Below are 27962 nucleotides of genomic sequence, written 5' to 3'. Positions count from 1 at the left end.
CAGGCAGGGCAGGGCAGGGCAGGCAGGGCAGGGCGGGGCAGGCAGGGCAGGCAGGGCAGGGCAGGGCAGTCTGGGGCGCGCGGGCCACCAGGGGGCGGCAGCACGTGCGCGCCGCAGCACCGGCCGTAGACGGCGCCGCGGGGCAGGGCGGGGCGGGGCGTGTGGGGCGGGGCGGGGCGGTGACGCGCGGCCGAGGCCCCGCCCCGTACCCTTGACGCGACGGCAGAAGATGGCGGCGGTGGGGACCCTTGGCCGCCGCATTGCCCGGTCAGGTGCGCCCGGCCCCGCGGGCGGGGTGGCCCCGCGTCCCTCCGTGTCCCTCTTCCGGGGGGTCAGCGTGTCCCTACGGCCCCTCCCCGTGTCCCCCGGCGTGGTCGGGGTGTCCCCGCGCCCTCCCTCAATGAGCCAGTTTGTCCCCCGTGTGCCCCGCCGTGGGTCAGGGTGTCCCGGTGCCCCCTCTCAGTGCGCCAAGGTGTCCCCGCGTCCCCCCCGCCGTGGGTCAGGGTGTCCCGGTGCCCCCTCTCAGTGCGTCAAGGTGTCCCCGCGTCCCCCCCGCCGTGGGTCAGGGTGCCCCACGCTCCCCCTCAGTGTGTCGGGGTGTCCCCGTGTCCCCACCCTGTCCGTGCAGGGCAGTTCTGGGCAGCACACCCCACACCCGGGGGGCTGTGCCCTGCCCGCCCCTACCTGCTTCTGTCCCCCCAGGCGTGCTGCCCCTCTGCCACCGGCCGGCGTGGGGCACAGCCGCCCGGCAGCCCCCCGGCCCCCGGCTGCCCCCCGGCCTCCCGCGCGCCCCGAGCCGAGCCTTCAGCAACAACAAGATCCTGGTGGAGCTGGACGAGAGCTCAGGTACGGTGGGCAGCCCCTCTGCGGTGTCACCCTCAACCCACGGGGCGTTGTGGGGCACAGGCAGCGCCCCTTCCCTGCCTGCCCCATGGCACGCGTGGCCCTGGGCTTGGAAAGCCACCAAGGCCCCAATGTCCCAGTGTGAGCTGCTTAGGACCCGCTGGGGGACAGGCGTCCCACCGGTGGCGGGCACTTCAGGTGGCTGGGTACTGCTTGGGTGCCGTGGGCAAACCCTAGCCGTCACCGTGGGCAGACCTTGTGCCCTGTCCCCTGCCTGTGCATCGTGCCCTCTGCAGGGTCCCAGCTTTGGGGACCTGGTGGAGTGGCAGGCGCTTCTTCAGGGAGCAGCTGCTGGGGATTTCTGTGTCCGACTGCCAGGAATAGTTGTCATGGGGCCAGGTCCCTGCACCGAACAAAGGTTGCCTCTTCTTCCTTTGGCTGCCAGGCCCCTGGGTGCATCCTCACGCTGCCGTCCCCAGCCTAGGCAGGACTGCAGCACGCAGACAAAGCACTCAGTGAGGGCCTTTCGGGGCACAGTCGCACCGTTTGGAAGGGGACAGGGGTTCGGAGCCCTTCCCGTGGTGCTGGCCAAGGTGGCAGTGCTGCTGGCAGGCTCGGAAAGGTGTGTGATCCCCTGGGCGGGGGATGCTTGCTGTGATAGAAGCTGGAGGCTCAGTGTTATCCGTTGAGCTCAGAGGGAAAGGAACTGCTGGGCAGCATGACCCCAAAGTGGCTGGGGTTTGGGACACATGATGTGCCACCACACACATGCTTGTTCGTAGAATCACAGAATGGTTTGGGTTGCAAGGAACCTTAAAGATCACCTAGTTCCACACCCCCCACCAGCCCAGGTTGCTCCCAGCCCCGTCCAGCCTGGCCTTGGACATGCCGGGGATGGGGCACCCACAGCTGCTCTGGGCAGCCTGGGCCAGCGCCTCAGCACCCTCACAGTGCGGAATTTCTTTTTTCTCTCTCATTTAAATCTACCCTCTTTCAGTTTAAAGCCATTCCCCCCTGTCCTGCAGTCTGTCCTCAGCTTTCTTGTAAGCCCCCTTTAGGCGCTGGCAGGCTGCTGTAAGGTTTCCCGGGAGCCTTCTCTTCTCCAGGCTGAACCACCCCAGCTCTCTCAGCCTGTTTGCACAGCAGAGGGGCTCCAGCCTCTGAGCATCTTTGTGGCCTCCTCTGGACTCGCTCCAACAGGTCCATGTCCCCCTTACAGTGGGGGCCCCTGAGCTGGACGCAGTGCTGCAGGTGAGGTCTCACGAGAGCAGAGCAGAGGGTGACAGTCACCTCCCTCGACTTGCTGGCCACACCACTGGTGATGCATCCGAGGATGTGGTTGGCTTTCTGGGCTGCCAGCGCATGTTGTCAGGCCGTGCTGAGCTTCTCGTCCATCAGCACCCCCAAGTCCTTCTCCTGAGGGCTGCTCTCCATCCATTCTCCACTCAGCTTGTATTGATACTGAGGGGTGCACCAACCCAGGTGCAGGACCTTGCACTTGGCCTTGTTGAACTTCATGAGGTTCACGCAGCCCCATCTCTTAATCCTGATGCTCCATGTTCACCACTGGCTGAGTGAGCCCAGCTTGTGGGCAGATCTGGGCAAAGGCAGGGCCATGCTATTGGCCCTGCTGTTCTGGTGGCTTTTTGAAGATCCGGGGGTGGAAAGACATGATCTGGGTGAGTAGGGAAACAGGGAGGCAGGTGAAGCTCCCCTGGGCAAGGCAATGTGTGCTGCTGTGGTAGAAGGTTCTGATGTCTATCTTTACCATGGCACAGGCGTCGCCACAATGAAGTTCAAGAGCCCCCCAGTCAACAGCCTCAGCCTGGACTTCATCACCGAGTTTTGCATAAGCCTGGAGAAGCTAGAGAATGACCGGACCTGCCGGGGTGTGATCTTTACATCCGTACGTGTTGTCCTGTGCTTGGGTGCAGACTGGGGGGCGATTTGGCAGGCATGTGTGCAATTCCCTCGCTCATGCTTGGTCTCTTGGCTCCCTGGTCACTGGCATGGGAAGGCCAGGAGGCAGCTTTGACCAGCTCTGAAAGGAGAGGCAGGGGCTCTTGGATGAGCTGTGCTCGTTCTTCTCTGCACTTCTCTAGCAGAACAACCACCAAGTATTGTCATTGTCTTTGAAATTAGAGCTACTTGTCTGCAAACCTGACACATCCCTTGAGATCTCTTGAACTGCCTGGAGGTAGCTGCTAGAAGATGCCAGTGCTTGTTTTCAGTTGAGATGTGGGTATGAGGTGGTGCGTGGGAATGGGACAGGACAGGTTTTGTGCTGCGTGGCTGATGTACCCACACAGGGAAGTTATGCTGCACCTGCACAGGGAAATTGTGCTGCAAGCGAAGAGTTGCAGCCCTGTGGGCCATGCTGATGGAATGATCCAGGCTGTGGGACAACTGGGAAGATTGTTTCAGAACCCCAAAAGACCTTGGTTTATGTCATATTTAATTATCACTTTCCCTTTCTTCAGGCTGCCAGACCAAGTGCATTAGAGGGCTAAAGGGTCATCCCTGAGCAGTGACACTAAGTGACGTTTGTATTTTCCTGATTCCAGGCAGTCCCCAAAATCTTCTCATCTGGCCTGGACATCACCGAGATGTGTGGGAAGAGCACGGAGCACTATGCCGAGTTCTGGAGAGCCGTGCAGGAGATGTGGCTCCGGCTGTACGGCTCCAATATGGTCACTGTCGCTGCAGTCAATGTATGTCCTTTAGATCCGCCTTCCTAGTCGCCCCGCATGGTCTGTCGCTTGCTGCTGCTTGTTTGCACTGCGTGGGCAAGGACAGCCAAAAAGTCAGCCTTGTCAGTGTTGAAACAAATACAGGAATGTATTCGTTGGGAGGTCTTGGCAAAGTACATGTCTGTCAGTTCAGCACGCTGGGGTGTGGGAAGGTATGGAAGTGTGGGATGTTGCAGGCTCCATGGAAGCTGCAGGCGCTGCTGGGGTATAGCAGCATTTTGGCTGCGGTGGGGAGCTTGCACAGCACCCATGTCCTGCCGATGGAGGCTGAGGTGCCCTTGGCAGTGTTTTGTGCAGCAAGGGCCATACCCTGCCCCAAGAACTCAGCTAGGAGTCTGTCCTCCAAGTCGAAGGACCAGGAGGAGGGCTGTGGACCAGTGGTAGAGCCCAGAGGGGCGTTGATGGCAGACGAGTACCCCAGAAGCCGAGCAGCTGATGGAGGAGTCCAAAGGATGCCTGTCACATGCTCACCGGTTGCTGTCCTGGACAAGGCTCATAGGGGTTGCCAGGGGTCACTTGCTTGGCTGTTGCACTGCTTTGCTAGAGGGCAGGAGGTGAAGGCAGCCATGCAGCACCACAAGGGCTTGTCCTCAGCCCTGTAGGCAGCGATGCTTGGGGCGGTGCAGTTTGTCTTGAGCCCTTTTTCACCTGGTTTTGCTCCTCCGGCTGTGGTTCTTGGCCAGCAGTGAAGTGCCATCTGAATGTCTGTGGATGGGTTGTTACCTGCTTGGTGTCTTGGTTTTGTTTTTCAGTGTGGTGCCGCTTTGGCAGCTCATGGTTCTGTGTCTGTCCGTAAACTGTCTCTGAAGGCAGCTGAGCCTCTGAGCGGCTTCCCACCGGTGTCCTGTGGAGGGCTAAGCAAGCAGCGAGCCGTAGCAAAGATGGTCACAAATGGAAGTTTTATAGACAGGTGGTGTTACAAAGACAGAACCATTTCTGTGACATTTAGGGTTACAAACTCAACAAGTGTTAAAAACTCATACAGGGTTACAAGAAAATGCTGTAGCAAATCTCCACTGCAGGGTTTGTAGCCCAAATAGCACAGATCAATTATCTAGATTTCCACACTGGAAAATGCAAGAAACAAAGGGCTTGAAAACTGAAAGGGTAAACCTCGGTAAACCTATCAGAAATCTTTAGGGCTGTTTCAAATAAGGTAATCAGAGACTTGGGGGACATCTGCTCTGTTGCCCTGTGTCTTCCCAGCTCTGGAGGAAACAGTGAGGCCGGAGGCGCAGGGATGTTTGTAACCACGACCTAGACTCACTCCTGCCTTCTCTTTGCCAGGGGTCCAGCCCGGCGGGAGGCTGTCTCATTGCCTTGACATGTGACTACAGAATCATGGTGGACAACCCCAAATTCAGCATTGGCCTGAATGAAGCCCAGCTGGGCATCGTGGCTCCCTTCTGGTAGGCCAGCGCCTCGCAATTTTAGTGTCACGTGTAGGTCTCAAAAAACAATTAATCTTCAAGGAGTTTCTTAATCAGTTTTAACTGGCTGCTGAGAGGTAGCATCACGTGTCAGTGATCAGGTAGCTGCAGGAGACAGCACCTCATTTCTCCATCCTGTCCTGCAGGTATGTGAAAAGCTTTCAGGCTGCACAGTGTCCTCATGTGTTTCACCAATGAGGACCTCAGTTCTGACTCTGCAGTCAAGTCTGGGACTACTGCTGGGAGATCTCCATGGCCAGGCTCAGTCTGGGAATATGCTTTTCCCTGGATACACACCGTGCACCTGCAAAACCCCATAGCTGTGGAGCTCTCTGAAAGCATAGGGACACTAATATACTAAGATGCAGGCCCTTGCTTGCCCTGAGAACGTGTAAATGTGCTGTTGGCAAGGAGCTTTCATATTGCAGCAAGTGGGCACAGGTGGGACCTGTGCATTGAGGGTAAATAAAGCAACTCTCGTGGAGAGGAGAGGGAACTCTTCTGGGGTAGTACCAAAAATGGCTCTGCTCACCTGACTTTGCACAGTATGACTGAACCTGTAGCTGCTCAGAGACCCCTCCTGGGGAGTGGGACCAAGTGTGCTCTTAGCTTCGGTGTCTGGGTGCAGCTGCCACTGGCTGTTTCTTTCTCTGACTGGGTTTTCCTGCCATCTCTTCTAGGTTTAAGGACACATTTGTGAATGTTGTGGGACACCGAGTTGCTGAACGCTCCCTCCAGCTGGGCTCCCTCCACCCTGCAGCTGAGGCCCACAAGTTTGGCCTTGTGGACGAGCTGGTGCCAGAGGAGAAGCTCCAGGAGAAGGCTGCGGCTGTTATGGCACAGTGGCTGGCCCTTCCCGGTAAGGGTAGCACCTCTGGGAGAGGAAGAGGGGATCTGATCTGGGTGGGAGGGACAGGTTCTGGGGCTGGCTCCCAGCAGGTACCTAACAGTTTCTATTTAAAGGGAAGGTGTGGATGGCTGGGAGGCAGGAAGGCTCAGCACAAGGTTCCCGCAGCCTTGGGCTAACAGAGACAGGTTTGCCAGTGGCCCTGTGCAGGAGGACACTGTGCTGGGTGTGTAGGGCACATGGCTCCAGCTCGGCTCACCCTGCCAGCCCTGCTGAGTCAATCTGGAGGAGCCTGAGCTCCAGATACAAGCTGAAACTGTGTCTGTCAGTGGAGGTGTTATCCAGGAAAGCTGCCATGGAGTGGAGGGAACAGGCTGAGCGAGAGTGCCTGGGTGGCTGCCAGTCCGCCTTTGTGGTCTGGATCAACTCTCAGCACTCTGCTGAGCTGGGGCTGGCGATGGGGGCAGGAGGACAGACAGCAAGCACAGATGTCACAAGCATGTTTGGGCTGCTCTGTGACTGGCAGCACATGGTTCCTGGGCTGGGAGGGGGCTGTCCGCCGGCCAGGGCTAGATCTGAGCTATCCCATCCCATGCCACCTCCTGAGTGCTGCAGGGGTGTGCAACTACGTGTCACACTTCAGCTGCACTTTCTGTAGAAATCTGAACAAAACTGTGCAGAAATGGACGGCTCCTAGGGCTGTCACTCTGTGTCCCAGCCTTGGAAGAGTGTCCCTAAACAGCTCTGTCTCCTGCTGTCCTGGTATTAGTGGCACCTCGGCCCCCAAGAGCAGGGAGCACATTTCAACTGTGCTCTCTCCTGGCTTGGCACCATGCAGATCCTTCCCCAGAGCTCTAATCAGAGCCAGGAGGAGTCTGTCCAGGTAAAGGTGTCTGTAGCAGACAGACCTGGAGCTCTAGGGCATGGGGTGGCTGGTCAGCATTTCACTGTCACGGCTGAAGCACGCTGAGAGCATGCTTGCAACTTCTGTGCAACATCATTGCACATGGTTCTGTACGCGTGTGAGCAGGTGTGTGCTCAAGCTTCTGTCAGCTCCAGCAGCCAGCGCTGCTCCAGCAGCATCCACGTATTTGTGCGGAACAGCACAGGCCCCGCGCCTGCTGCTGGGGTGAGCTCGAGGGGACAGCGCTGCTGGCTGTTGTACGGCATGTTTGGCACGAGCGGACTGTCTTGTGAGGGGTTTGGGTGTGGGAGCCTAGAGCCAGAGCAGTTTCAAATAACGGAGAATTTTGTTTAGTTACTGCTGTCCTGAGCCCGGTGGTGTGTACTGGGGTGGGGGCTGGGCTCTGGAGGGCACAAAGAGAAGGAGGTGCACAACTGTCTGTCATCTGTCCCAGCAGATCAGTCATTTCCCCGCTGATTGGTACAGATCATAATTTATTGTATGACAATTTATCCAGTTCAGCTTCCAGCCGGTGGGTTTTTCTCACACCTTTCCCTGCTGGTTCAAAGAGCCCTTTGGTGTGCAGTACTTCCCCGTTTGGAGGCACCTGCACGTGGTGGCAGTGGCTGAGAGCTGGTCAGGGGTGAGGACTGTGCGTGTTCCTCATCCTTGCTCTCCGCAGACCATGCCCGTCAGCTCACCAAGTCCATGATGAGGAAGGCAGTGTTGGATCGCCTGGTTGCTCACCGGGAGGAAGACATTCAGAACTTCATCAGTTTCATTTCAAAAGAGTCCATCCAGAAGTCACTTCGCATGTACATGGAGATGCTGAAGAAGAAGAAGAGCTGAGGAGCCAGCCTCCCAGGGTGCAGTCCCAGGAGTTCGAGTGACTCTCCAAAACACTGCAGGAGCTGTAGACTTGCACAGTGAAGCCGTCTGCAGTGTCAGCAACTGGTGCGCTGCCGGCTCCCATGGCTGCCCCAACCACCCCTTCCCCTTAGTCCCTGTAGAGTGCCTGACACCACCGCTGCCTTTCCCGAGAGTGGAGAGAGCTGTCTGCTCAGCTCCCCCGAGGAACGGACAGGGAGAGGGTCTTGACACCGCTGTGGCCCAAGCCTGCCGGTCCTTGGATATCCTCCCTCCTATCCAACAGCTAATTGTGAAATGAGATTTGTCAATAAAGTCTTTGATGAGGTAGGAGATGGATGCTTCGTTCCCCAGCCTGCCTGTGGTCACCTCTTCCTGGCTGGTGTCTCTGGGCTCTGGTTCGTCGTGGGTTGGGGGAGCTCTGCTGTGAGCCGCGTGGGCTGGGGGGTCTGGGCATGGCTGGCTGTGACCCTTCTCCGGACCGGGACCCAGAGCAGCCCACGCACAGGGCTCATGGAAGGGGCTGCAGGGAGTGCCTTCACGGGGGTTGGTGGTGGGAGCTGGAGCTGGATCGTGGTCAGTGGCCGTAGGAGGAGCTCAAGCCATCAGCTTCACCTCAACTGGGTAGTGGTCACTGACTGCCAGAGCCTGGAGGAGGGCGAGAGGCAGGGAGGTGTGACACAGGGCTTTGGAGAGCCCCTCACTGTGCTAGTGGAGCCAGCAGGGCGGCTGTGATCGCCCTGCCAGAACCTTCTGCGGGTTGGAGGGGGACACAATGTCCCCGACCCCAAGACACTCGACACACAAGGCACCAGTTTTGGCACTTCTCCTGGAGAGATGCCCAGGCATGGCCTGGGGCAGGTGCTGTCAGGGGGGTGCCTGCCCTCTGAGACCCCCGTGTCTCACTTGGGAGCTCTGTGCCAGCTATGGGCGGTTGCAGGTTGGCTTGGATTGCCCCAGGCCCTGCCATCCTGCCCATTAAAGGCCACAAAACCCCCCGCGCATCTCATCTTTTCCCCACAGGGACAGGCAGTGACCCCAAATCCACCTGGGTCACCTGTCACCCCGAGCTCCCTGTTAGCTGGCTGCAGGCTGCCGTGTCCCTGGAGGCACATGCCTTACGCAGGAGCAGTGCTGGCATCCCAGCAGGCAGGTGCTGGGCAGGGGCACGCGTGCTGAAGCTGGAGCCAGCTTGGTCTGCTGCCAGAGCTGCTTCAACCCCATCTTTGAGCTGATACTTAAAATTTTGGCAGCTGTATGGCTGTGCCACGTTGCCAAATCCCGAAGAGATGCCAGCAGCCCTGCAGCCAGCGCTGCTCAGCTTTGGTGCGTTTGTGCCCTGCGTTTGCGAGCCCGGCTCACCTCCTCCTGCTCCAGCTGGAAAGCGCGCTGGAAGTTGTAGACAGCAGCTGAATTTGGCACGATGCTTCTCTTCAGCTTGGTGCCACACACCACGATCCTGCCAGGGAGACACGGGCGGTAGGTCCTGCTCCGGCCCCTGCACTCAGCCGCTGGTGGTGTGGGACGGGCAGGGGGGCTCTGGGGTGCCGGGGAGGGGGACAGGGGTGCCATCGTGGTGCTCACCTGTCATAGGCACAGTCTGACTTCCCCACGGTGGTGTCGGTGCCGTCGGGGAGCAGCCACTTGAAGATGTCGCTGGTGCGCAGGCGGATGGCTGACCAGTCACTTGGCTGGATGTAGGCGCAGTCAGCATTGAAGTCCCCCAGGAACATGATGTTCTGCAGCAGGGAGATGGGGGGGTTCGTGGTGGCTGGGAAACAGGGCTGTCCCCAACACCCTCTCCCATGACAGTCAGCCCAGGGTGCTGGGGCACCTCCATGGCAGGGGGCAGGGCAGGAGTAGGGTCCCCATCCCAGTACCCTTGCACCAGCCCTGATAGCCTTGGAGCAGGGACACAGCCTGGGCTGAATAGTCCCTGGGGCTCAGCGCCCACCCTAGGTACCACCCCAGTGTTGGTGACACTCACGTCGGTCCCCCACTTGCTGATGATGGCCAGGTAGGCATCGTAAAGCGCATCAATCTCGGCAACAGCATTGTGCGGGGCTGAGTGCAGCGGCACCAGCACAAACTCCCCCACCTCTGCCAGGGGAGAGAGATGTCAGCTCTGTGGCCACCCCATGCCACCATTCAGGGCCACTAGTCCCCCTGCTTACTGGTGTGTGGTGCCGAGACCCTCAGGATGAATGGCTCCCGGCTGAAGACATCCTGGGGGTCCTCATATTGGTAGGTGTCCACCACAGATACAACATCTGTCCTGTGAGACCAAAGGGATTGTGACTGGGGCTTGGCACAGCCCTTGTGTCCCCTCCGTGGTGCCAGTGGCCCCGCAGTGCTGCCGGACAGGCAGCAGCGTGCCCAGCCCCATTACCTGTAGATGAAGAGGTACATCTCCTTGTAGTTTTCCCGTCCCAGGGGGCCACTGATCTCATAGTCATATGGTGACGTGGACATGCTGCGGAGATGCAAAGGCAGGATAGTGACTTGGCTGGCACCAGTGACATGACTGGCACTGTCCTGCGGTGGCCTCAGCATGACCAGGGGCTGGGCAGCTGTGGAGTTGGCACCAGTCATTTCTGCTCTGCTGTCCCCTCCCAATGAGCCACCGTGTCCCAATGTGGGGTAACATGGGGTGTAGTGGCTCCGAGCCACCCTGCTGTCCCCACCACCCTGGGGTGGCTCCTTGGGCACGGCAGGATGCAGGTCAGCTCCTGCCACCCCTTTCTCTGCAGGGATGCTCCTCACCTTCATTTGCAGCAAAGCTAAATTAGGTTAATGAGCAGCCCAGGGCCCAGCAGAGCCTGGCGTCACCCTGCCTGCCTTGGTGCTTTGTGACCTTGCTGGAGGGAACACCAAAGGGGCAAGGACAGGGGCTGGGCATACCTGCTCAGGAGCACTCACCGCCTTTCAACAAGGCAGCAGCAGCCTCTGCCTGTACCCTCCCCCAAAACAAGGTCAGCACCCAGCTGGTGGGGGGCTGCCAACCTGCGGTGCCCCATTTTACCCACCCCAGCAGCCACTTTTCCTCCTGGGGACCCAAGCCGCTTGCTTCAGAGCATCACCTGCCACTGGGTCCATCCTGGGGGCCCCTGTCACCTGTAGGGTCTTGGGGTGCTGGGGGGCTGCCTGCCCCCTTCATCCCCCATCTCACCTCTGCCCAGCCCTGTTATATTTTGGAGACAGAGCTTGCCAGAGCTGTAGCTCCTTTCCACCCTGTGTGCTCCCATGGGATTGCAGCTTTCAGAGGGGGTTTGTGCCACTTGTATCCCCCTTCCTCTCCCCAGATTATTCCTGGTGGCTTTTTCAGTGCCTGCTCAAAGCTTCATCCCCAGCACTTTTCCCCTACTCCCCTTTCCAAAAACAAACCCTCTGCTGACAGACGACTTTTTTTTTTTGCCTTTTATTGCTTTGGCAGCTTGGCTTTTTCCCTGCTCCGCCCAGGCGCTCCCGGCTCCAGCCCCACTCATACCTGTTGAGCTGCTCCATGAGCTCGGTGACAGCGCTGAGGTCGGAGTCGCGCACCTCCTGCACCAGCACCACGTCGTAGCGGCGCAGGATCTGCAAGGCCGAGAGGGATGGCAATGGTGAGACAGAGCCTGCCACTGTCTCCCATCCATCTCCCAGCTGGCCACCCTGACATGGTGCTGGGTGCAGCACCATGGGGACCCACATGTCCCTCGGTGCTGGGGCAGGTGTCCCCACAGAGGGCTCAGAGGGACCACAGGGTGTCCCTGACACCCCACCTTGGTCCCCACCAAGACTTCATCCACCCAGGGCATCCTCAGCACTGGGACACCATCCCATCCATGGCCACGTCCCCACGTGCCCCTGGCGCAGGAGCACAGACACATTTTGGGTCTGCCCCAGCACACAGCCTGTCCCTGCGTGGCACCAGCCGCACTCACGCTGACGATGATGTCCGCCACTTCCTTGTTGGACATCTTGGTGTCACCGAACGCCTGGATGTTGAAGGCACCAACACGCAGTGTGGCGGTGGCTGGGCACAGGAGAGCCACAGCTAGCAAGGACAGTGACAGCACCATGGTCCCCATCCTGCCGGGAGGGATGCTGAGCCGTAGGGATGCAGCAATGAAAGCCAAACTTGGAAAACTGGATTTGAGGATAGCGAAAAAAAACCAACCGTGTAGGTCCTTCCTAAGTCCTGGTGTGCAACGGTGTGCCATGGTGGGCACTGCCTGGAGCAGCCCATGGAGCTGGCACAGGCTGTCTGACCGCTCACGAGTCCCAGGGGAAGCTAAACCCAGTCCCGCTGCGGTGAGTTCGCCCAGCAGTGCCGCTGCCACCCCTGGGATCGCCCAGCTCCACTCCCTGCCAGGATGTCTCCATCGCCCACCAGCCCCAGTCACTGCCACCGGCACCCCGAGAGCTGCTCCACATCTGTAGATCTGATCACAGCCCCCACTGTCAGGATAAGGGAGTGACTCCTCATCCCAGCTCGTCTCAGCCCATCCCAGTCCCTCCCTGTTCACAGCTGAAGATGCTGAGTGCAGATCCATCCTTACCTTGCTGAGTGGGCAGCACCTCTGCCCTCCCGGCAGCAGGACGGGCGGCTTTATTCCCAGTGGAGGTGCCGGCAAAGCAGGATGAGTCGGACACCCCCGTGGGGGTTTTGGCACAGCTCTGGGCTCCTTCCCACGTTGGGAAACCAAACCCCGACGGGGCAGCAGGGTGGGGCCAGCGTAGCCACCCTGTGCCGATGCTGCGAGGGGCGGCCGGGGAGGTGCGGTGGTGCTGGAGCACCCCAGCAGGGCCGGGTGGGCGCGTGGGACTCGGGGTGCTGCAGCTGGGGTGGTCCCTTGGGTCACAACACGTGGCACAGGGGCCAGGCAGGTGGCAAAGGGCGATGGCCTTAACGTGAGTGATTCAGACCGTGTAATTATAGGGGAGTGAAGGAAATGGTGGGGTGGCTGGGTCAGGCAGGCTGAGCACCGCCAGGCTCGGCAAGAGGGGGTGGCTGCAAACCCCTGCAGCAACCCCGGTGGTCACCCAGAACAGCCCCACCAGTGACCCAAAGCAGCCCCCGTTGTCACCTAACACAGCCCCACCGGTGACCCAAAGCAGCCCCCGCTGTCACCTAATGCAGCCCCACTAGTGACCCAAAGACAGCCCAGCGGAGCCAGTGTCCCCAGCACCAGCACACGGTGTCACCCCTGCTGCAGGGGTGCCCTGCCGGGGTGCCAGCCGCGGGGCAGGTAGGGAGGTGACAGCTGCTCATGCTGGGGCTTGACAGGCTCTTGCGTATGCCACCAGGTTTTGCATCCACACACCCTGTCACGGGATGAGTCCAGTGTCCCTCGGTGCTGTGCCGGCACCGAAACCCCCCCGGGAGGCACCAAACCCCACTGGGAACTGAGTCATGTCCTGCACCTCCCCCCGCCCTCACCGTCAGCACCCTGTCAGCCACCCCACAGCCAGGCGTGCTCCGGCAGGATGCGGCCCTGCGAGCTGGCAGAAAGTCATCCTGCATGCCGGCTAGGGGGCTGAGTCCTGCCCAGAGCCCCCCAGCCCGTCCTGCTGTCCCTGCTTTTATTGGGGTCAGCGGGGAGCAGCGCCTGCTGCCTGGTGGGTCCAGGTCTCCTGATGGCAGGAGGGGACCTTGGGGACCTTTCTGGCTCCAGCCCCAGTGGGGCTTCCCTGGCAGGGGGATGGGGGGCTTGGGCACAGGGTGCTGCTAGGGGGGCACAGAGGGGACCCTTCCTCCGGAGCTGGGAGGGCTGGAAAAGGCTAATTTTTTAATGAAAGCAGAGAGCATCCCACTCCCACAAGACCCCAAAGAGCAGATTCGGTGGGTAGCTTGGCTGGCACTGGTGGCACGTGGGTTCCCAGGAGGGACGCAGGTGCGTGCCAGGGTGTCCTGGTAGCCACCGGTGCTGGGATAGGCTCAGCGGGCTTTCAGGATCACCTCCACTGGGAAATGGTCGCTGACAGCCAAAGCCTGGGTGTGGGGGGGAAGCAGAGAGGTGGCTGAAGTTTGTCCAGACCTGCCGTCACTGTCATGGGACCCCAGTGCTCCGCTCCAGCCCCAAAATTTAGAGCATACCCCAAAATAACTGGGTCTGCGGGCTTGAATCAGTGTGGGGGCTGGGTTCAGGCCACCCCCAGGTGCACCCAGGGGAACAGGGAGCCCACCCATGCTCCCGGCGGGCTCATGTGCCCCAGCCCCTCACTCACATCCTTCCTCTGGAGGTGGAAAGTCTTCTGAAAGTTGTTGACAGTGGCGGAGCCGGGCTCGATGTCTTGGCGCAGCGCGGTGCCACAGGCGACAATGCTGCCAGTGCACTGTGGGTGTTAGCACCCCCAGTGCCCCCCGTACCAGCCCCCACCCCCCCGGCATGGCACCCACCGGTCATAGGCGCAGTCAGTGGTGTCAGCGACGGTGGTGTCGGCGCTGTCGGGGATGAGCCACTCGCAGGCGTCAAGGGAGCGCAGGCGGATGGACGGCCACTCGGTGCTGGTCACGTAGGAGCAGTCAGCGTTGAAGTCACCCAGGAGGAGGATGTTCTGTGGGGCAGCATGCTGTGTCCCTGCCCACAGACCGTACAGAGCAGCAAAGGCTCCCTAAAATCTTAAGGGGCAGCAGAACCTCCCCTGGGGCTCCCCAGCATGGGAGGACAAGCCCCCAGGAATGGCGATGGAGCCACCCAGCAGCTCCCTGCCCAGACATTGCTGGGGTGGCACCTGGTCCGGTGGGTATGAGAGGTTTCCTGTGGGACATGTCCACCCCAGGAGGGCCACCGGGATGTGTGGTGGCCATACCACAGACCACCCGGCTACCCTGGGAAGGGGCCGAGCTCCCCACCGCCGCTTACGTTAGTCGCCCACTTGTTGACAACGTCGGTGTAGACCTCATAGAGCGCATCGATCTCCTCCGGTGCGTGGCTGGGCGTGGCATGCAGGGGCACTATCACAAACTCCTCGACCCCTGCCAGATAGGCGGCCATCAGCCACCGGCTCAGCTGCAGCACCTGGGAAGGGAGCGGGAACCCTGGGGGACCACCCCAGGCCAAGCCCCAGCTACTGGCTGGGAAAAGCTGCTGAAGGGAAAGGGTGTGTTGGCTTTTTGGGATCTGCCCATCCTTCAGGCTGGGATTTCCAGCAGGAGCTGCATCCCTCCATGTGTGGTTTGGGATTTGCTGCTTGTTTCCCATCAGTTTTTCCAAGCCATCATGGTTTTGGCAAGGAGATGGGGGTGGGAGACAGGTGGGAGAGTGTGTGTGACCTGAGGAGGGTCTTGGGAGGTGGAGGTGATGGCACGGGGTAGAAGGTGGCACAGGGTGGGAAGTGGGACATGATGGGACATGGCATATGATGGGAGGTGGCAAGTGTTGGGATGTGGCACATGAAGGCAGATGGTACATGATGGGAGATGACACCCAACTGGAGGAAGCAGATGGTAGGATATGGCACAAGATGGGAGGCAGCAGGTGATGGGATGTGGGACCTGATTGGAAACAGCTGGAGACATGAGATGGACGCAGCTGGAGAGAACACATGGTGGGAGATGGCACATGGTGGAAAACAGCTGGCAGTGCTGGCTATGCTGGACATAGGTACCCAGGGCCCCTGGGCACCTGTGGGTGGGAGAGGGCCCCACAGCAGTGGAGGACCCTGGTGGAGCCCCTGAGTTGGGCTCCAGAGTGCAACCTCCCCTCCCGGCAGGCACAGCTCCAGGCTCAGCCCTGTGCCAGCTCCAGGCAGCCCCCAACACCTGCTCTGCTCACGTGTGGTGGGTGAGGAGAACTTCACGATGAAGGGCTCCCTGCTGAAGGTATCGGTCCCACAGGGCTCACAGCCGTCGTCATAGTAGTAGCTTCCCAGCACAGAGACCATGTCCGACCTGAGGGAGGGGAGCAGGGCAGCCCTTGGCACCGCTCCTGCTGCAGCCAGGGCCCCCAGAGGTACCCACGGCCCTTTGGCAGTGGCTGGGGAGGACAGTGGGTGACATGGGGGCTGCTGGACCCTGGTGGCATCCCTTACCTGTAGATGTAAAGGTACTGCTCCTTGTAGCTGGTCCTACCCAGGGGGATGCTGGCCAAAAAGTTGTATGGGTGCAGGGATGTGCTGGGAAGTGAGATGGAGAGAGGGTGAGAGGAGGTTCCCAGTGCCCCCCAGCACCCGTCAGGCTCTCTCTGGCCAAGCCAGAGGTGGCCTGGCATGGCGAGATGCTGGCTGGAATCTGTCCCAGCATTGCGTTTGCAGGCACTCCCTGCCCTGTGCCATCGAGGTCACCTGTTGAGCTGGTCCATGAGCTTCTTCACGGAGCTCAAGTCGGCATCCCGGAGCTCCTGCACCACGATGATGTCATACTCTGACAGGATCTGGCAGGGGGGGGGGGGGGGCAAGCTCAGAGCTGCTCACCCCAGCAGGGAGCTGCTCATGGGGGCACCTGTGGGTGCCTGGGCTGTGAAGGCTCCCAGCCTGGCAGTGGGAGAGCAGTGGGGACCCCAGAGCCAGAGAGGCAGCTCCTCTGCTGGTGTCCTCTGGCTTGGAAAAGCCTTGGGGCAGCACTGTGCCCTCTACCACCCCAGCAGCTCCTCCCTCGCAGGCTGCTCTGAGTGAGGAACCTGGGCAGCACCAGCCATCGCTCATCTTTGGTTGGGGACCGAAAATAGTGGAGATGGCCTGAGGTTGGAGATGGTGATGGGGGAAGAGCAGGTGGGTGGATGGATGGAGGCTTGGACAGATGGATGGAGGCAGGGATGGATGCATGCACGCATGCATGGAGGCACGTATCAATGCAAGCATAGATGGATGGACAGATGGTTGGGTGGATGGGTGCCAGGGTTGTGGACAGGTGGATTGATAGGTGGGTGCATGGACACTTGGACAGATGGATGCCTGCAGAAATCTGGTGTCCCACTGCCCCAAGCCAGCTGCATCCTGGAGACCAGAGACCCCCACACACTCACAGAGACGATGATATTTGCAATAGTCTGGTTGGACATCTTGCTGTCCCCAAATGTCTTGATGTTGAAGGCACCAATCTTCAGTGTGGTGGCCACGTGCAGCAGTACTGCAACCAGCAGTGGCAGCACCAGCTTTGAGGCTGCCATCCTGTCTGCAGAGGGGCAGAGATGGGCTCAGCCCTTGTGGCTGGGAGTGGGATTTGGCACAGATGATGGGGGTGACCAGGGTATTCCCACTGGCCATACTGGTTTCACTGGGAGGCATCTATTTTCCAGAGAACCACTAGGACCCAGGAATGGTGCACTCCTATCCAGCCATCTGGCTTGTGCCTCACATGGGGCACATCCTGCCTGTCCCTCCTGGAGGGAGGCCAGACCACCTGTGAGGCTGGAGCAAATAATTCACTGCCAAAGGAGCAAATGCCATTTCCTGGTGACGCAGAGCAGTCACTTCCTCGTTCACCACCCTCAGCCTGGACACCCCTCCTGGCCTGGGATGGGTGGCAGTGGCTGAGGGCACCAAGGTCCCTTGGCTTGTGCTTCTCCCACTCCTCCCTGGGTCTGTGCCAGAGACCCAAAAGACCCTACAGCAGCCGTGCTGGGACAGACCAAGGGGTGGATCCACACTCACACCCCCCAACACCCCTCCTCACCTCCTTCCCTGCCTGGAGCATCCTCACCTGGGGTATCGCCGCCCCCCAAACTGCCCCGCCCCATCCTCACCCAGGCTGGAGTCTCCCAGACCCTCGCCGAGGCAGCACAGCAGCTCCCACGTATGGGAAAAGGTATTTGGGAAGTATTTCCCATGGCACTCAGCTCCCTGGGGTAATATTTCACCAGCAGACGGGATCCAAGCCCTGCCCAAGCCCAGGTGCCCCGAGCACCCAGCCCCACCAGGAGCCCTGACAGTATGGGCTGAGAGGACCGGCAAACACCCCAGCTTCGGGCACACCTGAAGCCCGAACCAAGGAAGGGCTCGCTGCCCCCAGATGTGCTTTTTCACTGGGGCAGCTGCTCTACTTAAATCCTCACCTTTCCCCACTGGCATCCTTGCTACGGCTGCAAACGCTACCATCTGCAACACCACAGTCCCTCCGGTTGGTAACGCAGTGATTTGGTAGCGTCACGATTTAGCAATGATACAATTTGGTCATGTCAAAAATTGCCCAAAGCCCCACAGATCCTCCCCACTCCCGGGGAGCACAGCAGCCTCCGCGGCCTCCCTGGCAGAGGCACCTATAGAGGGCTGTGTCCATCCCGGGTGATGCTTGTGAGCTGTGCCCAGGCTCAGCTCCTGCAGAGCATCGTGGCAAAACTAAGCCGAGCTGCAGGAAGCGACGCTGGAGCGGGGAGCTCCTGGGGTGTGGGAGGAGAGGGGAGCAGGACATACCTTTGGTGTCGTCCAAGGTCTCTGGAAGGGGAAGGAGCTGCACCTGCATTTATGGGGAGGGACACGCTCACCTTGCCAAGTGGTCCCTCAGCCAAAGAACATGCAAGGCCACAGGCTCCATATGGCATTTTTCACGGAAATAAAGGTCCACTCAGTGAAAAAAACAATGTTTTCAACAGTGCCAATACCTCCCGCCTCAGGTAAGGTGGCAAATGTGCCTGAATCAACAAAAACACTGAGAAGAGATCTGTACGGTACAAGTGAATCCCCGAGACTGCACATGGGGAACGGCAGCTCCCCAGCGCTGGGGCACAGGCAGCTCTCGCTCATCACCAGCTACAATTTCTCTTAAAAAGCATTTATTTCACCAACACCAGCCATTCCCATCCGGAACTCCACATTTCCAACAAGCCAGTGTCAACCAAGTATGCTGGGGCCAGTGGGAGCCCAGTGCTGGGGGCTCTGGGCAGCCGGTGCATCCTGGTGCAGCCCCACCAGCTCTGGTCTTTGGGTGTGGAGCTGAGCTGGAAGTCCTGAAAAACAACAGGTCCCTGCTGGGGTCCCTTGTCCCCAGACCCTCCCCAGGAGGTCACTCGGGGCAGCCCCTGTCCCCAGAGGTCCCAGGGGTGCCAGCTCCCCACCCTGCATGCTCCCACTGCTGATCCCAGCCCTGCCCCAGTAGCCTTGGCTGGTGTCCCAGCACTCCCCGGCCTCCAAAGGCAGCTGCCACACTTCCCAGGAGGGGACACCGCCATGCCAGGACCCGGCAGTGTGCACTGATCCTTAGGGGCTGGGGGGCCCTGCCAGCCCCGCCGGGGCCAAACGCCCCCCCGAGCACGGCCAGGGCCTGCACCCCACTGCCCACAGCAGGACCAGGGCTGGGCCTAGACACCCCCAGGGGGCTGCGGATTCTTACGCCAGGCCAGCGCCCCGAGAACCCCCATGGCCAATCCCCCATCGGGCCAACCCCCCCAAGGGCCAGGCCCCACCTCGGGGCAAGGCCCCACCTCGGGGCAAGACACCCACAGGCCAGCCCCAGGGCCAGGCCTTCCTCTGGCCAAGAGTCCTCCGCAGCCAGGCCTTGCCTGAACCGAGACCCCCAGGGCCAGGCCTTCCCCAGGCCAAGTACCCCCTCATGGTCAGATTGTCCCCAGGCCAAGACCCCCCGGGTCAGCCCCAGGACCAGCCTCTCAGGGCCGGGACCCCCTCAGGGCCGGGGACCATCCTCCCCTGCCCCACCCCGGGCTCAGCCCCCCTCCCCGCCGCTACAGACGGGCCGGCAGGGGGCGCTGCGGGCGGCGGCCGCGGGCCGCCCCTTTTTGTCCGCAGCGCGGTGCCGTAGCGGCCGCCCGCCTGCGCTTTCGCCGCTGTGAGGCCGCGCCGGACCGGACCGAACCGAGGGGTGGCGGGCTGGGCAGCGGTGGGGGGGTCGCTTTCCGGTGGGATTGGAACCATGAGCGACATTCGGCATTCGCTGCTGCGGCGGGACGCGCTGAGCGCCGCCAAGGAGGTGCTGTACCACCTAGATATCTACTTCAGCAGCCAGCTGCAGAGCGCCCCGTTGCCCCTGGTCGACAAGGGCCCCGCCGAGCTCCTGGAGGAATTCCTCTTCCAGGTGCCCAAGGAGCGCGGAGCTCCGCCCAAGGTGAGCCCCGACCGCGAGGTGGCGGGGGGGCGAGGCCCGGCGGCGTCCCGGACAGCGTCCCCGGGGGCTGGTGGCGGCCGATGCCCGGGGGAGGGAGGGCAGGGCCTGGGGGTGGCGGCGTGAGGCCCAAGCAGCGCCCCGGGAGCCCGGGCGCTGCCCCAGGAAGTGGCTGTGCAGGCCGAGGCCCCAGGACTCGGGACGGGATCCCGGGAGAGGCTGTTGTTGGAGCCTGAGGCCTTAGGAGAACAGAATGAGGTCCCTGGGGCGGGGGCTACTGCTGGCACTGAGCCCCCAAGAGAACAGGATGGGGTCCCTGGGATGGGAGCTGCTGCTGGAGGCTGAGGCCTTAGAAGAACAGAATGAGGTCCCTGAGGGGCTGCTGCTGGGGACTGAGGCCCCAAAAGGACAGAATGAGGTCCCTGAGGGGCTGCTGCTGGGGACTGAGGCCCCAAAAGGACAGAATGACGTCCCTGCGGGGCTGCTGCTGGGGACTGAGCCCCCAAGAGAACAGGATGGGGCCCCTGGGGTGCTGGTGACTGAGGGTTTGTTTGGCAGGGAGAGGGCTGGCTAGCAAGACACAGATGGACTAGCCAGGACTCTGGGAGCCCAGACAGGGCCCTGAGGAGGTGTGGCGGGCCTTGAGGCCCCTGGGGACTGCCCGCAGCCTCGCAGTGCTGTGGCTGGGCCGTGCCAGGGCTTTTAGATGTCTGGGTGTGGGACGGAGCTGGGATGGGGCCATCCCAGAGAGCAGCGAGCGGAAACTACAGCTGCTGGTGGATGTCAGGGTGCATGGGCCAGGGCCCTAGTGGGCAGTGAGCATCAGTCTTGGGTATCCAGGTGTTCAAATACAACTTAGAGCTTTTCAGTGTAACTAGGTAAATGCAGTAGTGGTTCAGGAAGCTTGAATATATGTGCTGTGCATAAAGATTGACTTTGTAACACCTGAGGAAACTCTCAGCCTTTACTGTTCTTGTCTTTTCACCAAAGTGGCTCTTGGTTCTTCAAGATCCCCAGTATATTTTGCAGCTTTGCTTTTGTTTTCTTTCAGAGATTGAATTCACTTCAGGAACTTCAGCTCCTTGAAATTATGTGCAATTATTTTCAAGAGCAAACCAAGGATTCAGTCCGGCAGATCATTTTCTCATCTCTCTTCAGCCCTCAAGGAAACAAAGCAGATGACAGCAGGATGGCTTTACTAGGAAAGCTGGTTTCCATGGCAGTGGCTGTGTGCAGGGTTCCTGTTCTGGAGTGTGCTGCCTTCTGGCTCCAGGTACAGCTTCTGTGCAGGCAGGGAAGTCTTGGGGAAGGGGGGAAGGAGTGAGGGAGTGTGCCGCCATGGGTACGGGTAAACTGGGGCAGAGTGTCACTTAACGGTTGGTGGCAACCGGTTGCAGTCAGCTGCTCCTTCATGGCAGTTTAAGCTGATAGAACAGCTAGCTCCTGCAGGTGCATTCACCTCATGTCTGTGCGCCTGTCCACTGCTCCTGTCCACTGCTTTGTTGCAGCATAAGGGAGAGCTTATTTATGTTCTGCACTGGCAGAAGAAAAATTGGTTTTTTTTTACTGTCAGTGAAAGTTTTATTGATTTTTCCCTTCCTACCTCCCCTTCCACCCCCCCCCCCACCCCCCCCTGCATGGTAAAAGGGGTCAGTGGAGGGTTTGACCAACACGGGGAGTAAAACCATGGTCACCTGGCCCAAAGAAGCCGACTCTGGAGTTTGGGAAATAAAGTGTGTCTCGTGTACAAGTTTGTATATGGCAGAAGAGGCAGACCTCTCTAGCGATCTGGGCACAAAATACCTGTGTATATCTTCCGTGAATGCTGTTATGTGGGGAATCTCCTATGTCTCCCCCTTTCCCATAGAGATTCCCCACTGCAGACCTTGGGAAGTGCATTTTTGTTCCTGCTGCCTTCTTGAGATGTGCAAAATTCACCTACTTTAAGGAAGGGGAGGAGCAGAAAGGCTGTGCTGAGAGGGGAGGGTGGGAGAAGGCAGACCAGTACCGTTTCTGTGGGGTCCTTCTTTTCCCACCTGGTGGGCCTTGGCAGGGGAGGAGGGGATGCAACCTGGACAGCAGAGGGAAGGTGTAGTTTTTTGCAGATTGCAGCTCTTAAGTGACATGAGGATTGCACTGAAATTTTTCTGTGATAAAAATGTCAAGCATAACTGAGAGGTTGCTGAACTGGTTGTTCTGGTACTGAACTAGTTAGAACTACAGAACTATGTTGCTGAAGTAGTAAAAAAATTTCCATCTAAGTAAAAATGTTGATGTAATAGGTGTTAAACTACAGTTATTGTAAACACGAAATTTCACCATCTATTTTAATATTGCAAAATAGTAATTTTATTTGTGCCTGAGAGGATCTTTGATATGCAGAGAAAGAGAGAGAAAGAGAGAAAGCATGCTAATTTTGGGAAAGTGGAAACATAAACGTTGAAACAGCAAAGTAGCTGGGTGATGTGGGGACGTACAGTGTTCAGGCAATGCAGACTTTAGTCAGCTCTGTAGAACTTTGTGTGACTTTAAAAGTGGTTTAACGCACTTTTCCTTGTGTGCCGTCCTGCACCCCTGCAGCGCACCCCTGCAGTGTACTGCGTGAGGCTAGCCCAAGCCTTGGTCGATGACTACTGCAACTTGGTGCCAGGGTCCATCCAGACACTGAAGCAGATATTCAGTGCCAGTCCTCGCTTCTGCTGCCAGTTCATTACATCCGTCACAGCTCTCTACGACCTCTCTTCAGGTAAGGGTTTCCAAGCTGTGTCTCTCAAAGTAAGAGGGGCAGTATAATGCAACATAAATGAACTGTTACAATTGAATTAACTGCTGAAATTCTGAAGATGCTTGTTACCATGTAATTATTGCCAGAAGCAGCTCAGGGGTGTGGCTGTTGTCTTGTCTGCCACTGGGGTGAGAATAAAAATAACCGCTCAGTGGGTGAAGGGAGAGTCTTTGCTGGAGAAGCAGCCAGGTAACACCTGACACAAAGCACAGTGCCCTCCACAGAAGGCAACGGACATGGGGACGTTCTTGATTGAGAAGCTCTAGCTGATCCACCTCAGCTGGGCAGCTGGACCTCCCTATTGTGTGTCACCTACCCAACAGGTAGACTCAGGGCTGTCTGTTGATCCAGTTCCTTCCAAAAAAGGGTAGAAACTCAAATTCTGAATGTTTGCAAGCTGGAGCAGGATTTCTGTTGGGCAGCGATGAGAAACGCAATCAATAGCATACTTCCAATGCACTCGGTAACTAAGTTGACCAGCTAGTGATACGACCTGTCTCAGGTGGTTGTTGCTCAGACACTAGAAACTTGCGGGTGTCTAAAAGATGGGTTTACCTTTACTCAGCGAGAGAGAAGGAGAGCTTGTGGTAGACTAGAGAACAACCATACACTAAATACCAACATCACGTATAATCCAAAAAAGCCAGTACTGTTTGTTATTGATAAAGGAAGGGTTTTGTGTGGTCTCCAGATAAGCAGCTTGGCATTAGTGAGGAAGAGGTGCCGATTTAGACTTCATTTTTAAAAAAGTATTTGGTAGAGCTTGTAGCATATTCTTCCTCAGTATTTTAGATACGTTTTGTGCAACCACTTGGAATTCACCCAACTAATTAAAAGACATGTCAGAAAGGAAATAACATGAGTTATAAGAAGTAAACTAAGAAATTTTTTAAAAAACTATTGGGGATGTTACTGGTGACACAAGAAAAGGAAACTTGCTCCTCAAAGTGTGATCTGTAACTGGGCAGTCTCCACCATGTCCTGAGGGCAGGAGTTGATCACACACATAGCAGTATCTGTGATACTCGGAGGTACCAGAAAAGCTAAAAACTGGAAAATACCAGTTCTGTATCCATTGCACACTGGTATTTCTGTAGTCCAGATGATTTGTCCTAGAAGTCATTTCAAGTACAGAGACCTGAGTGGATAGTTCTGTGCTGAGCCCTTTGTTGACACTGTACACAACTCTCAACGAAAGTACATAGCTCAGTCCCGTAGCCCGCCCCTGTGGTGGGGTGATGCGTGATTACTGTGAAGTCAATGTTTCTTTTGTCTGTAGTCAAGCTGCAGTTGATGACCACCTTTCCCTTCCTATTTAAAGTTTTACATAATCTTATAATCCTTTACCTGTCATGTGATCGTGTTGTTGCATTGTTTTTCCACGAGACATGCTTGTTTAGGTAAGTCTTAAAGAAAATGAGTTGAATTATTGGAGTAAAGAGAACAAGGTGCCAACAAGTTTTTCCAGTTCCCTTGCCCATTGTACTTTGTGTGGCAAGGGATAAAGAGAGGGACTGAGTTTAGGGAAAAGGTGAGCAGATGATGGGTGGGGGAGAAGAAAATGGCAGAAGAAGCTTTGTTGGGGAAGGGAGTAAATGCTGGCATTTAGTGGTGTCTTCAGAATAGGTGGAGAAGGTGAAGTTGACAGGAACATGGTTGTGTCTTTCCTGGGACAAACGAGCATCTACCTTTCGTGTCTTGAAAAAAAACCAGCAGAGTTGGGGAGGTTCTGAATCTGTAATTATGACAGTGCAGGAAGGGTGTGTGTGAAAGATTCATTAAAAAAACCAACTGTGCTTCAGTGCAAGACTCTGCTTACCCAACAATAACTTTCCTATCTTCAGATGACCTCATCCCTCCTTCGGATCTGCTCGAGCTGATTGTTTCCTGGATCTTTGAAGACCCCCGCCTAATCCTCATCACCTTCCTAAACACCCCTATTGCAGCCAACCTGCCAATAGGGTTTTTGGAGCTCACCCCACTGACTGGACTGATCCGTTGGTGTGTGAAGGCCCCCTTGGCTTACAAAAGGAAGAAGAAAGCCTCCCTCTCAAATGGACATCCTCCCAGCAAAATTGCCAAGGACTCGACTTCAGGAGAAGACAGAGATTGCCACCAGCTGTATTCAAAACTGCATCTAAGTGTCCTGCAGGTTCTTATGATGCTTCAGGGGCATTTAACAGAGAAGAACCTTTATGGGCGCCTGGGGCTAGTACCCTTTGACCACGTGGTTCCACTTGTTGAGGAAATTAACAGACTCTCTGATGAACTCAATCCTCTCAATGCATCCAAAGAGATTGAACTGGCTCTAGACAGACTAGCTCAGGCTTTGCAAGTGGCCATGGCATCAGGAGCACTCCTCTGCACTAGAGGTAAGTTGTCGGTGGGGCTGGCACAGACTCTGTCATGGGATTATTTTTCTTCAGTGTGCAGAATTTGTAAGAGGGAGTGTTGGGGTGAGGGAGTAAAGGTGAACATGTTCACAGCAGAAGTAGTAGTTTGCCACTTTTAGGAAGCGACAGTGCAGGAAATAGTTCAGGAAAAATAACTGGATGGAGAATAAGAAAGGGAAGGTCACTGATGCAGGCAACTGGCGTGTTGTTTTGCAGAGCAGAAGAACTGATCTTCGACGTTGCAGCCTGCTGCAGGGGGTTATATCTGGTTGTCTGGCATGAGGACAAATTTGACACCCTCAGAATTGCTTGTAGCTATTTAAGAAGCACTGTTTAATTGTGCTTCAGTTTGATTTCTCTGAGTTTGCCTGCTGGAGGAGAGTCCATGAAGCAGATAAACCCATGGGGTGGGTATGCTAGACAAGGAATTTGAAAAGCAAAGAAAAACTCTTCTTTGGAACTTCTGGGCCTTCAGCTCTCCTGTAATGAGACCCCATTACAGCATGTATGATTTGAGTTAAACTTAGTAAGGAAACCTGCTCATGTGGCTTTTGTCTCTTTCCTGTCTCCAAACCCAGCTGTTTCTGAAAGACTTGCAGAGATAAAAAAGGGAAGTGCCTCAACTCAGCGTAGGGTCAGACAGACAGACTGTGTTCTTGACGCATTCTCTTGAAAACAGGTGATTTTTAGTGTGACTAGAAGGCTTAAAGCGCCCCAAACAGCCAGGAAGGACAGTTAATGCAGACCCCAGCTGCAGGCAGTGGCCTCTGCCTGAGGCTTTTGCCCTGGCTGAACCAGTGCTGCTGGTCAAATCTCAGTGTTCTTTCAGGGAGTAGCTCTGGGTGTAATGAGAACAAGGAGAATAGTGGGTTTTTGAGTAGATGGCTTATATTAGCTGCATTTTTTTCTTAGCTGTTTACCTCGTCCATTTTGAGTGCTTGCTCTTAATGTGGAAGTGGAAGGTGATTCAGTATAAGTAGCTGCTGAAGTACGAGTTATTTCAGTGATTTTTGAGTGTGTTTATTTACAAAGGCAGGAGTTTTATCTCAAGCTATTTTTGAAAGGGCTCTAGTGACAGGTTATGTTGTTAAATACCTTGGTTCTAGCTATTCTGATTTAGAAGAAGTTTGGAGATGGTAAAAAAAAAAAAGGTGCAATTTCTAGTTGATAGACCTCAGCAAAAAAAAAAAACCAAAAACCAACCAACCCTTTCTTTGCACTAGCACTGTTTAAAAAACACCCAAACCAATACAAACCAGCTATTGAGTAAGATTTGCCTTGCTTTGACCTGATGTCTTTCTCACTATAAATGCCATGCTCAGTGGGCAGTCACACCTTGTATTTCCTGTGTTTTAGTTACTACTTGTTAGTATATTGGAGTTGCAAATTCTGTCCTAAGGCTTGGTGTGCCTTGAAATGAAGCTCCGTTTCCCATACGGCAGCGTTGGTTAAATGTCAGATACAATAAAGCATGTAGGTAGAAAGCTGAGGTAATGACTGGTGAGATGGGGAAACATTTTCTCTCCTAAGGAAGTTTTTGAGATTGGGATTCTGGATCTGTTGATGGCTGGAGCTTTTCCAGTAATCTGACCTTTCTAGCAAGGAAAGTGGAAAGAAAAATTGCTCTAACTTCTGTTTTACACTTACTGTTATGTCTTCTGTCCTCTTTCAGATGACTTGAGAACTGTGTGCTCCAGACTACCGCATAACAAGTAAGAGACATTTCTACAGCTGTTGTTGGTTTTGATGCATATTCCAAGACACGCACTTGAGGGCTGTTGAGACAAAACTTGCTTTAAAAATTTATGTTTACTTTCTGGAAGTCAGCCTTTATTCATACACAGTTCAGCACAAGGATAAAGGTGGTAGGCAGTGCTGGCTACTTCTTCCCTTGCAAGCTGGACTCTTGACTGAGGGAGATTTCAGTGACTCCTACCATAGAGATAATTTTGCCCATCCTGTGTTAGAACAAAAGCACAGGAAGGGAAAATGAAATTACAGCATAGAACCTGACCCAGAGTTTTCCCATCCCCAATTCCTCGTGTGTTTTACCTGACCCTAACCTTAACTGCACTTTGCTTCTTGCCTTTTTGCAAAGGGCAACCAAGTTTAGATTTATATATATAAAAAAAAAAGTCTTCTGGAAGCTGTAAAGAGCAGAATTGAATTGCTGTCCTCTTGCCTCTCAGTGGTAGTGTGTGTTGCTTGTGAATTGTCCTTAGAGCCAGGCCCTTGTGGGCTGGGGAGAGCCGTGACAAAAGCCTTCTCTGAATAATCCTCATGCCTGTCTGTATTTCTCTCCACAGCCTGCTCCAGCTGGTGATTTCAGGTCCAGTACAGCAACCGACCCACGGTGCTCTGCCACCAGGATTTTATCCTCATATCCATACTCCTCCTCTGGGCTACCCTGCGCACGCTGCGCACCCTGCGCTCCCGGCTCACCCGGCGCTCCCTGCTCACCCCGTACAAACATTTATACCAGGAATGACATTCCCATACCGACCTATTCGCTAAAATGCTAAGACTGTAGAGTGTACCCAGTTTCCCTTAGTTTGAGGAAGCCTTGCAGATGAAACCAAATGACTCGGGAAACACATTTTCCTCTTTGGTGTAAAGCTGAGCAATGCCTGCGTGAGGGATCAGCCCTTCGGCAGTGAAGACAGACGGGTAGGCTGCAGTCGATGCGGATGTGGGATGCAGATACAAAGGCAGATCGTAGGGACAAAAGGAGGGAGTGGGAAGAGAGAAGCAACAGAAACTCCAAATCTCTGCAGCGTGTGGAAATGTTTTTGGTCCACATTGTTTTATACAATCACCAAGGGTATGATGTTTCTCAACCATGTGTTTTTGAGCAGCCCTGATCTGTTTACGGCATGCTGAGACCAGCTAGTCTTGTTCTAGGAGGGCCAGAAAGAAAAAGGCGTGAGATTTTTTTTCAAGCTAGTCTGCTCTAGCCTGCTTGTTTCTTTGTAAATGTTTGTATCTATAGCTACAGAGTATGTGTACACTGTATATTTTTGGAACACAAATGTTTGTTTCAGAAGCACAAGGTAGAGTAAAGCAGCACTTCCTATTAAAGGAAACAGTTTAAGAAGCATAAAATAATTCTGCTACTTTCTCTCTCAAACAGCAATTAGAAAGTTCAACTTGTTAGGCCTGTGCTAGG

The 27962-nt window shown here is 56.4% G+C and overlaps 4 protein-coding genes across 5 annotated transcripts; 2 read left to right on the top strand and 2 right to left on the bottom strand.

The window, feature by feature from the left end:
* Positions 1 to 169: 169 nt before the first annotated feature.
* Positions 170 to 7992, top strand: ECI1 (enoyl-CoA delta isomerase 1). Of its 2 annotated transcripts, none has more exons than XM_037386224.1 (7): positions 170 to 272; positions 703 to 846; positions 2622 to 2749; positions 3408 to 3554; positions 4881 to 5002; positions 5704 to 5882; positions 7457 to 7992. In XM_037386224.1, exons 1-7 carry the CDS (start codon positions 230 to 232, stop codon positions 7621 to 7623), a joined length of 930 nt encoding a protein of 309 aa, XP_037242121.1. In that variant the 5' UTR covers positions 170 to 229; the 3' UTR covers positions 7624 to 7992. The 2 variants fall into 2 exon arrangements, with proteins under 2 accessions (XP_037242121.1, XP_037242122.1); XM_037386225.1 differs by lacking the exon at positions 7457 to 7992 and adding an exon at positions 7292 to 7441.
* A 246-nt stretch (positions 7993 to 8238) lies between these two features.
* On the bottom strand, positions 8239 to 11711 carry LOC119147405 (deoxyribonuclease-1-like 2). Its single transcript, XM_037386367.1, has 8 exons — positions 11565 to 11711; positions 11129 to 11217; positions 10031 to 10114; positions 9816 to 9916; positions 9629 to 9741; positions 9226 to 9380; positions 9004 to 9100; positions 8239 to 8289 (listed from the first exon to the last, which is right to left on the bottom strand). The coding sequence occupies exons 1-8, from the start codon at positions 11709 to 11711 to the stop codon at positions 8239 to 8241; spliced, it is 837 nt and encodes a 278-aa protein (XP_037242264.1).
* Positions 11712 to 13561: 1850 nt separating this feature from the next.
* Positions 13562 to 16733, bottom strand: LOC119147482 (deoxyribonuclease-1-like). Its single transcript, XM_037386557.1, has 8 exons — positions 16590 to 16733; positions 15910 to 15998; positions 15658 to 15741; positions 15402 to 15517; positions 14490 to 14602; positions 14024 to 14181; positions 13852 to 13948; positions 13562 to 13615 (listed from the first exon to the last, which is right to left on the bottom strand). Exons 1-8 carry the CDS (start codon positions 16731 to 16733, stop codon positions 13562 to 13564), a joined length of 855 nt encoding a protein of 284 aa, XP_037242454.1.
* A 2590-nt stretch (positions 16734 to 19323) lies between these two features.
* Positions 19324 to 27920, top strand: C4H7orf26 (chromosome 4 C7orf26 homolog). The gene is made up of 6 exons (XM_037386448.1): positions 19324 to 19621; positions 20670 to 20891; positions 22199 to 22364; positions 24248 to 24775; positions 26469 to 26508; positions 27103 to 27920. The coding sequence occupies exons 1-6, from the start codon at positions 19430 to 19432 to the stop codon at positions 27308 to 27310; spliced, it is 1356 nt and encodes a 451-aa protein (XP_037242345.1). The 5' UTR covers positions 19324 to 19429; the 3' UTR covers positions 27311 to 27920.
* The last annotated feature ends 42 nt before the right edge of the window (positions 27921 to 27962 follow it).

This window comes from Falco rusticolus, chromosome 4 (assembly GCF_015220075.1).
Source record: "Falco rusticolus isolate bFalRus1 chromosome 4, bFalRus1.pri, whole genome shotgun sequence".
Lineage (NCBI taxonomy): Eukaryota > Metazoa > Chordata > Aves > Falconiformes > Falconidae > Falco > Falco rusticolus.
Note: the sequence above shows the minus strand (reverse complement) of the source record. Positions and strands in the feature narration are given on the sequence as shown.

Coding starts and splice junctions, on each gene's coding strand:
- LOC119147405 (XM_037386367.1), bottom strand. CDS start 11,711: ATGGGGACCATGGTGCTGTCACTGTCCTTGCTAGCTGTGGCTCTCCTG. Junction 11,218..11,564: donor TGGCGGACATCATCGTCAGC/GTGAGTGCGGCT, acceptor TCGGCCTTGCAG/ATCCTGCGCCGCTACGACGT. Junction 9,917..10,030: donor ATGTACCTCTTCATCTACAG/GTAATGGGGCTG, acceptor TTGGTCTCACAG/GACAGATGTTGTATCTGTGG.
- ECI1 (XM_037386224.1), top strand. CDS start 230: ATGGCGGCGGTGGGGACCCTTGGCCGCCGCATTGCCCGGTCAG. Junction 847..2,621: donor GGAGCTGGACGAGAGCTCAG/GTACGGTGGGCA, acceptor ACCATGGCACAG/GCGTCGCCACAATGAAGTTC. Junction 5,003..5,703: donor GGCATCGTGGCTCCCTTCTG/GTAGGCCAGCGC, acceptor CATCTCTTCTAG/GTTTAAGGACACATTTGTGA.
- C4H7orf26 (XM_037386448.1), top strand. CDS start 19,430: ATGAGCGACATTCGGCATTCGCTGCTGCGGCGGGACGCGCTGAGCGCC. Junction 20,892..22,198: donor GTGCTGCCTTCTGGCTCCAG/GTACAGCTTCTG, acceptor GCACCCCTGCAG/CGCACCCCTGCAGTGTACTG. Junction 22,365..24,247: donor TCTCTACGACCTCTCTTCAG/GTAAGGGTTTCC, acceptor TCCTATCTTCAG/ATGACCTCATCCCTCCTTCG.
- LOC119147482 (XM_037386557.1), bottom strand. CDS start 16,733: ATGGCAGCCTCAAAGCTGGTGCTGCCACTGCTGGTTGCAGTACTGCTG. Junction 15,999..16,589: donor TTGCAAATATCATCGTCTCT/GTGAGTGTGTGG, acceptor CCCCCCTGCCAG/ATCCTGTCAGAGTATGACAT. Junction 13,616..13,851: donor TCCACCTCCAGAGGAAGGAT/GTGAGTGAGGGG, acceptor CCCCACACCCAG/GCTTTGGCTGTCAGCGACCA.